The sequence below is a fragment of the Gobio gobio genome (genome assembly GCF_949357685.1).
Source record: "Gobio gobio genome assembly, chromosome: 22".
NCBI classification, from domain to species: domain Eukaryota; kingdom Metazoa; phylum Chordata; class Actinopteri; order Cypriniformes; family Gobionidae; genus Gobio; species Gobio gobio.
The window spans coordinates 39,371,004-39,382,603 of NC_137118.1; the positions used below are offsets into that span (position 1 = coordinate 39,371,004).

Consider the following 11,600-nt stretch of genomic DNA (forward strand, 5'->3'; position numbering starts at 1 on the left):
ATTTCATATAAATGTTCTTTTGAACTTTCCATTCATCAGAGAATCCTGAATTTGTTTTATTAAGGTATCTACAAAAATATTAAGCAGCACAACATTGATAAAAGTGATAAGACATGTTTCTTGAGCAGCAAAATCAGCATTTTAGAATTTCTGAAGGATCATGTGACACTGAAGACTGGAGTAAGGATGCTGAATGTTTAGCTTTGCCATCAAAGGAATAATTACATTTTACAATATATGGGTCAATGACAAATAAGGTTTTTAAGATATTTTTTTTAAGCGAAACAGTTTTAAAATGTTTTTTTTTATGTCCAAAAGTGTATGGTGTTGATTCATATTGGTTTTACAGCTTTTAAGACAGCATTAATTCATTGTTAAACAATATTACCACCCAGAAAATGTCAGGTGGTGCGACCATATATTCATTTAAAATAATATACAATATACATATGACTCATTGTAGTGTCTAAAATGCATATCACTCGGTAAATTCCCATTCCATTTCTTTATGTATTGCCCTTTTGGTCCAATTCATATAAACAGACACTTTTCTATGTGTTCAAACACCCAATTTTCCATGAGTTTTTATGTTTTGTTTTTAACTGTGAAAATTATTTGTATACATTATATAACGGTTTACATTTATATTTTTTACTTCTTTATGCAATTGCAGTGGGAATTGATATTTTTAAATGTAAATTTGCTGGTGGCACCACCTGACATTTCAAACTCAATTCAAATCAAACAGGCATTACCTTGGACACCTATACAAATGTTTGACCCATAGACTGTAAAAAAAAATAGGTTTGACCATATGCTCAAGTTTATACATTCATGTTTTACATCAAATACACATTTTTATAATAACACATTTTCAAAGTTTTCCAGGGGTCATACCACCTGACATGATAAGTTGAATCAACCTCATTACTCAAAAATGTCAAATTTTGCATAAAAGGGGTCCTCTGTGTGATGTCAAATGCGGTCATATGGTTTTCTTAAAGTAACATTGCATAAAATAGCATTATGTCGGTCGCTCTCCCTGACATTTGAGGAATAACATTTTGCGGACAAGTTTAAGTAATAGAATAGTTTTGAAATAAGACTGATGCACTATTTTCCCTAATTTATAAAGAACTTAACGTAAAATCATGCCAAACTATTTGATTAAGAATTTGACTGAGACTTCACTCAAAAAGTCACTCGACTTTTTCAAACACCACAACAACAACAACAACAAAAAATGAATTCAGACACAAAAAATACGTTATGTCATTGACCCATATTCAATTAGAAAAGTAATTTTAAATTGTAATAATATTTCACAATATTACTGCTGTATTTTTGATAAAATAAATGCAGTCTTGGTGAGCATAAGAGACTTTTAAATACTTTTCACTCATTAGGGTTAGTTAGTTTGGGACCAGTTGTATTAATATAGCTTGAGATGGCACAATGCAATGTATAAAATTACTGAACACAATATCACATAACCTGCTTTAAATGCTTCATGCCATATATGGAGCGTTTCCTCCCAGCTTTATCTATCAGTCTGATCTAGGCAACACTGGTACTTCCCTGACAAATCAGAAGCTTCAGCTAATAAAAAGTTTGTTTGCTGTGAAAGGATATGTAAAATAACACGATTTCCCTTCTTCTGTCAAACACTGCAATCACAGAGACCAACTCTGTCTGGATATATACTGCATGAGTCCAGCCTCCAACTCAAAGATGGATTCAACAAATAGATCATGTAAAATATGGACGGTGAAATGATACAAAGACACGCAAATCTGTAGAGCTCCTCTTTATTGTGCTCCTGAGATCTTACAAGTCTTCAGCATCATAAAAGATGCACAAAATTCAGGAGCACTGAATCAACTTTGTTCAAAACAAATCAAGAGTAGTAAAGTTCTGGAGCACTTTGTGCATCAAATGAAAGTCTCTTGATGTGGATGATGCCGAAAAACTAAAAATATGCTAGCTAAATTAAAAATATAAAGCAAAAAAATAAAAATAAAAACTGTACATGTTTTAAGTTGCAGACATTTTTTTCCAAAAAACAAAAACAAAAAAAGATATCAGAAACACTGATGATTATTTCAAATTCCCTTTTTTTTAAGACGACGTAATTAAAAAAATTATAAATATTAAACCCTGCCCATGTCTTTGTGAAGTCTTTATTTTCAGAAGTAATCGGCGGCTTTCCTCCGTTTGGGCAGCTGTAAGAGGTTGTCTGTGATGGAGGCAGGGTCCTGGGTGGCCGGTGTTATGGCTTTTCCGGGTGTTGGCGTGATGGAGGAAGAGGCCAGGCCTCCGAGAGGAGTCTTCGGGCCGATGCCTCTGTGTGTAGGTGATGGGGTGTAGCTCGCCCTCAGGGCTTTATCTGTGTATTTACTGGACGATTTGTTCACTAGACGTTGAAGGGCGGGAGACAACGCTGCGGGGCTCAGTCCCTTTGGGGTGAGGCTGTAAAAGAGCAATATGTATAAATGATCAGGGAAAAAAAACTGCGTCTTCACATGTAAGCAACACTCTTCCAGGCCTCAGCTACAACTGCAGTGTTTGAGGATGGGTCAAAGTAGACCATAATATGCAATCATGTTACTAACCTACATACACTATATTGCCAAAAGTTTTGGGACGTCAGCCTTAACATGCAACTGACATCGCATTCTTAATCCGTAGGGTTTAATATGGAGTTGGCACCCGTTGCAGCTATAACAGCTTCAACTCTTCTGGGAAGGCTTTCCACATGTTTTAGGAGTGTGTTTATGGGAATTTTTGACCATTCTTCTAGAAGCGCATTTGTGAGGTCAGGCACTGATGTTGGACGAGCCCTGAAAAACAACCCCACACCATAATACCCCCTCCACCAAACTTTACACTTGGCACAATGCAGTCAGGCAAGTACCGTTCTCCTGGCAACCTCTAAACCCAGACTCATCCATCGGATTCCCAGACAGAGAAGTGTGATTCATCACTCCAGAGAACACGTAGCCACTGCTCTAGAGTCCAGTGGCGGCGTGCTTTACTCCACTGCATCCAACACTTTGCATTGCCCTTGGTGATGTGAGGCTAGGATGCAGCTGCTCGGCCATGGAAACCCATTCCATGAAGCTCTCTACACACTGTTCTTGAGCTAATCTGAAGGCCACATGAAGTTTGGAGGTCTGTAGCTACTGACTCTGCAGAAAGTTGGCGACTTCTGCGCACTGTGCGCCTCAGCATGCGCTGACCCCGCTCTGATTTTACGTGGCCTACCACTTCGTGGCTGAGTTGCTGTTGTTCCCAATTGCTTCCACTTTGTTATAATACCACTAACAGTTGACCGTGGAATATTTAGTAGTGAGGAAATTTCACGAATGGACTTATTGCATAGGTGGCAACCAATCACGGTACCACACTTGAATTCACTGAGCTCCTGAGAGCGACCCATTCTTTTACAAATGTATGTAGAAGCGTCTGCATGCCTAGGTGCTTGATTTTATACACCTTTGGCAATGAAAGTGATTTGAACACCTGCATTCAATGATTTGGAGGGGTATGCCAATACTTTTGGCAATATAGTCTAGATTTGTGCAGGAAGAAAGACTTGAATTACTGACGACTTGTTTCAAGGAAGTTCCGAATGGGTTCTTTCTTTTGGTAGTCTCTACTAATCGAGCACTTTGCAGAGCTTTTACATTCACAAACAGCTATATTACACACTACATGAAAGGTAATATCCAAATAATGGGGGAAATATAATATAATTTATATAATATATATATAATTTAATATAATTTGGAAAAAGCATTAAGAAAAAACATCTTTGTCTAAACACTATTTTTGTGGCTGAGTGCTGCTGTCATTAAAGCAAATAGGGGACGATATGAAAATTCTTGTAAATTTTTCCAATTGTAATACTGATAATGTGAAAAAAAAAAAAGTTGATTAAACTAGAAGAAAGGTAAAATCGCAGCATTTTTTACAGTCTGTATGCTTCAATACTTTTTCTTTACCTGGCAAGGTTTTCAGTGACTTTGCGCAACGCCTCCTGTTTCTTAGCTCTGTTTTTTGCCGCCGCCTCATTGGCCATTTTCAGTCCCAAACGCTCTCTTCTCCCAGGCTCTGGAATCTAAAAAAAACATCCATACAAATAATAAATCATTATTTTTATTTAAATGTTGGACAATGTCGTATTTTTGATTATTGAACTCTTTCCCCACCAAACAGAATTGTTCAGGTGTCCGTGTTTTCACTGTAATATGCTAGGGGACGCTGATATACATTTTCTGAAATAGTACTGAATCTCCTGATCAAAACACATATGAAGAAATTGCAGAAACAAGCGATATCACATGCAATTATATGCATATCTAAAATAACACGATCACCAACATTAGTTCTGATTTGTATATGCTGTATAATGTTACTGAATTAAATTTAAACCCAGGACGAGCTATAAGCTGCGCAAGGGGTGTTGATGGACTCAATCTACTCACAACATTTGTGTTCTGAATCCGATCTGGATGTAGTCTTTGACAAAAACATGCTTTTTTACGAAACTTTGAAGTGTTTATAAAAAAATGCATGAAGCTAGAATTTTTTGTTTAAAAGCAGTGGGTCTGTTCTTTCTTTTGATTTATTGCATGTTCAGATATTCATACAACAAAATATTCTGGGGGCCATTAAATCTTTGTGAAAATGATCAAAAACCCTGGTGGTGGCTGGCAACTTTTTTTTTTTTAAAAACACTGCCGGGGAGTGTGTTAAAATTGTGGATCAATGAAACTGAAATATTGTGTATATATAAACAAGTGCATGAAAACAGTGATACGTTTGCTAACTAGAAATGAACTGGACCTTGAACGATGGGCCGTGGCTTCTCTCCACAAGGGGTGTTTCTGAGCCGTCCAGACGAAACGGGGTGCTTTCGATCTCACCCCATGTCATCAGCGGAGACTCTGCGATACCTTAAGAAACAAACAAGCCATTCAGAAAAACTTGACGCATGTACTCGTATACAAATGTTTAAAAACGTTGTTCTTCCGTTTCCGAAGAATTTGAGGACATTTTGATGTAAAAGCTTATGCTTCAATACTTTAAATAATTTTAAATAAATTGTATAATAATTATATTAATAGGTAGGGTTGTCATGGTACTAACATTTCAGTAGTCAGTACCAATACCAGTTGTTCTCGCTACTAGAGCAAAATCTGTTGAATTAAGTAAATTGCAAATTTAAATACGGATGTCAATCCAGAAACTTTGCAGTGTACCGAGCAGCTAGGGGTGGGCGATATGACCAAACTCTTATATCACGATATGAGTAATTTTCTCTCACGATAATATATATCACAATATAGTTATTTTTGCTTTAAATAAGGTAATGATATAAAAAAAATTGATACCTCGGAAATTTCATAAGTCTTATCACCATTTTCAATATCATTCAAAAAAACTAATACTAGCCTAAAAAAACTCTCAAGCTTCCTGAAGAAAAGTAAACCGTGATAAAAAAAGAGCAAAGAAAACAAACTACAATAGAACAGACACAAAGGAAACAGACCCACCTAAAAACTTCAAGCACTAGAAATACGAAACAATATGTGAAATATGAAATACTACATAAAATATAGAAAGTAATCAACACTGCATTGTTTTTACTGTCAATAAAATATACATTTATTTTTATTAAAGTTACAAAAGTGATTTAGTCGAGCAGTGAGAGATTTTCTCTTTTTTGTTTGATTAGTAATAATAACAACAGCAGGTAAATTTGGACGCTGTTACTTTAAGGGTGCAGTGTGTAAAGTTTAGCGGCATCTAGTGGTGAGGTTGTGAATTGCAATCCCCCACCGCTCCCCCCTCCCTTTCGAAGCACATTGAGAAGCTACAGTCCGACACAGGACAAAGATGTCTGAGACAGCAGAGAGTAGCTAGCGCTCTGTAGAGAAGTTTGTCCGTTTAGGGCTACTGTAGAAATATGGTGGCGAAATAAGGGGACCCATGGTGTATGTAGATAGAAATGGCTCATTCTAAGGTAATAAAAACATAACGGTTCATTATGTAAGGTCTTATACTCCACTGAAAACATAGTTATGTATATTATATTGCATTTCTGTCAATAGATCCTCATAGATACTACACATTGCACCTTTAAATCCTCTAAACCTTTCTTTAAATACTCCACACAACCACTGGTTTGCATGATAATTCCTTTATTTTCTATCATATTTTACACTATAGTATATTTTATAACGTTTTTAAATACATATTGCCTACATTTAAGCTGGTTTAACAAATATTAGAAGTAAAAATGAAACATTTAGAACTAATTCCAAGTGTACTCAACCCATCTCGGTTGTCCCGTATCCAGCGTAAGGTGTCAGCCACCGTAGCTTCTCTATATACTACCATTACTGTCAACCTTTGTTTTCAGAACCGACTGGTACCGGTACGTTTGACAATCGTAGTAATGGCCTACGAATTTCTTTATAAAACTAAACATATTTTTTATTGATGAGCTGATATAAATCATTCAATCAACTAATGAATAAAAATAGTGCCCTCTAACAACTCACCAGGAGCAGGGGAGGGTTCGCCCTCAAATCCGTAACCATTTACTTTAGGAGATTCATGAGCCAGGAGATCTTTGCCGTCTGGACCAACCTTGCCTTGTTTAAACTAGACAGAAGGCAGAGAAGAGAAATATATGCAATTAGTTTACAATTTTTTCATGAAAGTGTTTTATGATCTGAAACTGGGCAATGAGGTGCAGAGGTCAGTGTTACCTGTGCATTGAGTGCAGCAGCTTGCTGGATTTGGGATTTGTTCAGGGCTTTACTAAAGGGGTCGATATCAAACCGTGTGTTCTGGTACAGGACCTCCCGTGGCTTCTTGAACAGTGTGTCATCTCTTTCCCCTTTTGGGGAACAAAAGAAACATTCATATATATATATATATATTAGTGCTGGGGAAAAATTTATTGTGATTAATTGCATCCAAAATAAAAGTTTATGTTTACATAATATATGTGTGTATACTGTGTATAAATATTATGTATATATAAATACACACACATGCATGCATATATTTAAGAAATATTTGCATGTATATACAATTTATCTTATATATAAATATAATTTTTTTAATACAAATATATACATGAATGTGATACATAATAATTATACACAGTACACATATATTATGTAAACACAAACTTTTAGTTTGGATGCGATTAATCATACATTTTTACAAAATATTTATATTTCAAATAAAATGCGGTTCTTTTGAACTTTCTATTCATCAAAGAATGTATCACAGTTCCCACAAAAATGCTAAGGCATTAACAACTGTTCAAAACATTGATAATAATACACCATTATAAAAATAAATAAATAAATAAATATTGCATTCAAAAAATGTACTCAGGCCTACTCATAATCATGGTATTAATAGTTCAGAAAATGGGAAACTTTACCTTCAGGATAGTACATGAGTGCATTTTTGGCCTTGTACTGCCATGTTTCCAGGCCTGCCTTGGTGCACTCAAGCGCCTGCTTCTCTGAGGATGGTAGAGCAAGGTTCTGCTCATGCCTCTTTAAACGACAGGACAAAAGCATCATCAGAACTCAAAACAACACTCACCAACACAAAACTTAGTGATATGCAGTTGCTATTACTGTGTTAGCTATTACCTCTTTGAATTCATTCTCCGCCTCATAGAGCCACGAATGCCTTAGCTTGTTCTTGTCCTCCGCAAGCTCCATTATCTGCTCAAAGGATGCGTTGTCCTCGCTTGTGTTTTTAGCAAGAAAATGGTCCAGGGACGGAAGAGTCTTTTCACCATCTTTTCCTGAAAAATAACATAGAATGCCTGTAGCATGTATAGCCTTAAATGACCAAAAAAATACTTTTTGGAATCTCACCACTAACTAGGCATCTTCTGTGACCATTTTTGATCAGATTTCATTAAAGAAAGACCATTGTTTGCACCAGTCAATTTCAATTACATATATATATATTTATTATGCATGTTCAAACGATAACTGCCATTTTGACGCTCTTTAATGTGACGTGACAGATTACTGTATAAGAGCGTCAGTTCAAGCAGCAGGGTGCGACGTGTGAGTGAACGCGATCATCTCTTCATCTCTCACATTAATTAATATCTTAAGGTATGTTGAAGATACATTACAACTTACTGAAACGTATCATATGTCGTGTGATCGCTCAGTGTTTCAACCGCGGAAAGACGTCAATAAAACAGCTTGAGAACAATGTCACGCAGCATTACATTTACTTCAGAAGTCATTCAGTGTCCACAGCTTTTATTTCACTAGAGAGATGAACTCTTTCACTAAATATATATTAACCTATATATATTAATTATATTCTAATTAATCTGTTGGTGATGTCTTGTTTATTTAACGTATGTTTAAATAAATCTGTCATGAAAATGACAACCACTCTGTATAAATGATTATATTTCAACAACGAATTGGAGATTTTTTTTTTTTATAATTAGATTTAGAAGTTAATGCAAAAACTGCCTTATGTGAATTTTATATGTTTGCATACAATGTGTTATTTGAGTGTTGATTATTATTATATCTAATAAATAGCAACTGAATTTAGGCTAATACACTCTAAAAAATGCTGGGTTAAAAACAACCCAAGTTGGGTTGAAAATGGCAAACGCAGTGATTGGGTTGTTTTAACCCAGCAATTGGGTTGTTTAAGCAAACATTTAACCCAATCGCTGGGTTAAAACAACCCATTCACTGGGTTAACACAACCCAATCGCTGGGTTTGTCCATTTTCAACCCAACTTGGGTTGTTTTTAACCCAGCATTTTTTAGAGTGTAGTTTGGGCTCTGTTGTTAACCTAAAGTATGAGTGAGCCGAATGAAAGTCACAGCACAGACGCAGCAGGAGTCCGATTTCATTCATCACGAGAGCGAAGATCTGAGCAGAGCTGAGGTAAGCGCAGCAGTCATTCACGATACGTGTCCAGTCTGGCGCGTTTTCAGATCATGCCTATGGAAGCCAAACTTATATAGGAATTCATTGAAAAGTTGAAACACTCGCTTTGCTCTGCATCGCTCCGTTATTAATGCCCGAGCTGAGCGGCCATGCGCATTTACATTCTGTGAGTGAGATCTCTCCCCTGTGGGCGGGTTGAAAACATGCGGAACAGCTCCTGTAGTCTCTAGGCTCTGCCAAAAAATCCTTCGATGACACAAAATGACAATATTTGCGTCATCGGAGGATTTTTTCCAGAAATAAAATGCATAATTCTCTCGTCTCAGGGGGACATGAGGGGGGGAAAGTATGATCATTCGAATATACTACCGGGTTTCTACTGATACAAAGCTTAATGCTAAATCACTGAAGTAACCCTTTAATGTGTCAACAAAATGAAAGAAGAATTTTGAACAAAGCTATTTCAAATTTTCAGTCCGTTCTAGAAATGTTTGCAAATGTGTGAATATTTGACAATGCCACATTTTGATATTTAAAAAAGAAAACTTGCAATACATATGTTTTAATGTACTGTGACCAATCAACTGTAGAAGTATGGCCATCTCTTTTTTAAGGAATAGTTCCTATCATCATTTACTCAGGCTGTGAGGGATAGACATCCATCTCTTTCAGTGCTGTTATTTATTGTGTTTTTGATTGTTCCGATATACGGCTTTTTATAATAGACTTGCTGTGTTTTTTTTTAATGGCATCCACTCTCTCACTCACAGCCTCGCTTTCATACCTGTAACGGCGCTGCTCTGAACAAGGTCTGTCAAAATATTTTCGGTGTTCAACAGAATTCATACAGGTTTGGAACAACTTAAAGGGTTAGTTCACCCAAAAATGAAAATTCTGTCATTAATTACTTACCCTCATGTCGTTCGACACCTGTAAGACCTCCGTTCGTCTTCGGAACACAAATGAAGATATTTTAGTTGAAATCTGATGGCTCTGAAAGGCCTCCATTGGCACAATTCACGGTTCACTCTCAAGACGAACTTCTCCTCATGAAGCTTCGAAGCGTTATGAATCAGTGAGTCGAATCATGATTCGGATCGCGTGTCAAACCGCCAAACTGCTGAAATTTGGCGATCCAAACTGCTGAATCGGCTCACTGATTCATAACGCTTCGAAGCTTCATGAGGCCGTGTTTTGAAATCGTCATCACTATATAAGTCGTTATTTAGGGTTTTTTGCGCACAAAAACTATTCTCGCCGATTCATAAAGTTATTGTAGAACCACTGTAGTGAGATGGACTTTGTAACGACGTCTTTAGTACCTTTTAAGGGTCTTGAGAGTGAACTGTGCATTGTGCCAATGGAGGCCTTTCAGAGCCATCAGATTTCAACTAAAATATCTTCATTTCTATCTTCACGAACGGAGGTCTTACGGGTGTCGAACGACATGAGGGTAAGTAATTAATGACAGAATTTTCATTTTTGGGTGAACTAACCCTTTAAGGATGAGCAAATGATGACAGAATTATAATTTTTGTGTGAGCTATCCCTTTAAGGTCTTATATTAAAAAACCTTCAGCTGTTTACCATCCTCTTTCGCTGATCTGTATCTGCCATGTGAAGATGAGGGAGATGCATTTCGGCCATCTGGGGTCTCAAACGTTGAAGGCGTCACGTCTAAATAGGAATAAAATGATTTGAAAACAGTGTCAGTGGGTAATTGACTTTGTGCAAAACACAGTAGTGGTTATCATTAATAACCAACCATGCACAGTCAGAAATGTCACTCACGGGGCACATAGGTGCGTGGGGTGTATTTGGCCATCGCAGCCCCATATTTGATGGCTATCTCTCTCATCCGCTCCAGATCTCCGTTCTCCTCCGCCTCCAGATAATCCTTCTGTGCTTGAAGTTTGGAGACATCTGGGAAAAAGTCCCTCTGGATGATCTTCTCCAAACTCTTCAAAAGAAATATAAGTGTCATTAGCAAATCAACACATTGCAGATTTAAGTGTGTTGTTTACAGGTGACACTTGGAGGTCAATCTGCTGTTGTTGGTGGTTTGGTATTTTGTGTAAACTGTGTGGTGTTGATGATCCCAATCTTTTTCAATAATAAAAAAACCTCCACACTGACATTAAAACTATAATTCAATGACGTATAGTACTAGGGAGTATGTCAGGGTATATATAATAACAGTATATATAACATTGTCTTACCTCAATATATCGCTCTTCATCGAGAATCTTCCTCTTCGGCTTCTCGGTCTCTTCTACAGGATTCCTGACAGCGACTGTAGTAACACCAGACTTCAGGCTCAAAGCTTTATCTTTGTACTCTTCCATATTTCTATTTTAATAAGTGAAACTGTTATTTTACAGCGAGTTTAAGCCCAATTACGTAAGGCGTTGTTTACGTTAGCCTCTTCGCTATTTCGCTCTAATTAAATACCATTGGGATGTATTTGCCCATTATATCAATATCTCGCGGTAAATGTTGGTGTTTACAATCACTTAATCAAGAATAATAACGAAAATCCATTTAATAACAACAGAACGTCGTCACATCGCACGCAGGAAGTTTCTTCTTCTTCGCATTATTTCCACTGAACAAAGAACCAGGTGAAC

General features: G+C 36.8%; 1 protein-coding gene across 1 annotated transcript; it reads right to left on the reverse strand.

Moving 5' to 3' along the window:
- Positions 1 to 42: 42 nt before the first annotated feature.
- On the reverse strand, positions 43 to 11,592 carry ess2 (ess-2 splicing factor homolog). The gene is made up of 10 exons (XM_079804293.1): positions 11,193 to 11,592; positions 10,765 to 10,933; positions 10,561 to 10,650; positions 7,686 to 7,843; positions 7,469 to 7,586; positions 6,780 to 6,910; positions 6,570 to 6,672; positions 4,849 to 4,958; positions 4,005 to 4,120; positions 43 to 2,469 (listed from the first exon to the last, which is right to left on the reverse strand). The coding sequence occupies exons 1-10, from the start codon at positions 11,316 to 11,318 to the stop codon at positions 2,187 to 2,189; spliced, it is 1,404 nt and encodes a 467-aa protein (XP_079660419.1). The 5' UTR covers positions 11,319 to 11,592; the 3' UTR covers positions 43 to 2,186.
- Between the last annotated feature and the right edge of the window lie 8 nt (positions 11,593 to 11,600).

What these genes read in the sequence shown, in the direction of transcription:
- ess2 (XM_079804293.1), bottom strand. Translation starts at nt 11,318, where the DNA reads ATGGAAGAGTACAAAGATAAAGCTTTGAGCCTGAAGTCTGGTGTTACT. An exon ending in CGAACCCTCCCCTGCTCCTG is followed by an intron (nt 4,959 to 6,569) that starts GTGAGTTGTTAG and finishes TTGTTTCTTAAG; the next exon opens with GTATCGCAGAGTCTCCGCTG. An exon ending in GCCACGGCCCATCGTTCAAG is followed by an intron (nt 4,121 to 4,848) that starts GTCCAGTTCATT and finishes TGTTTTTTTTAG; the next exon opens with ATTCCAGAGCCTGGGAGAAG.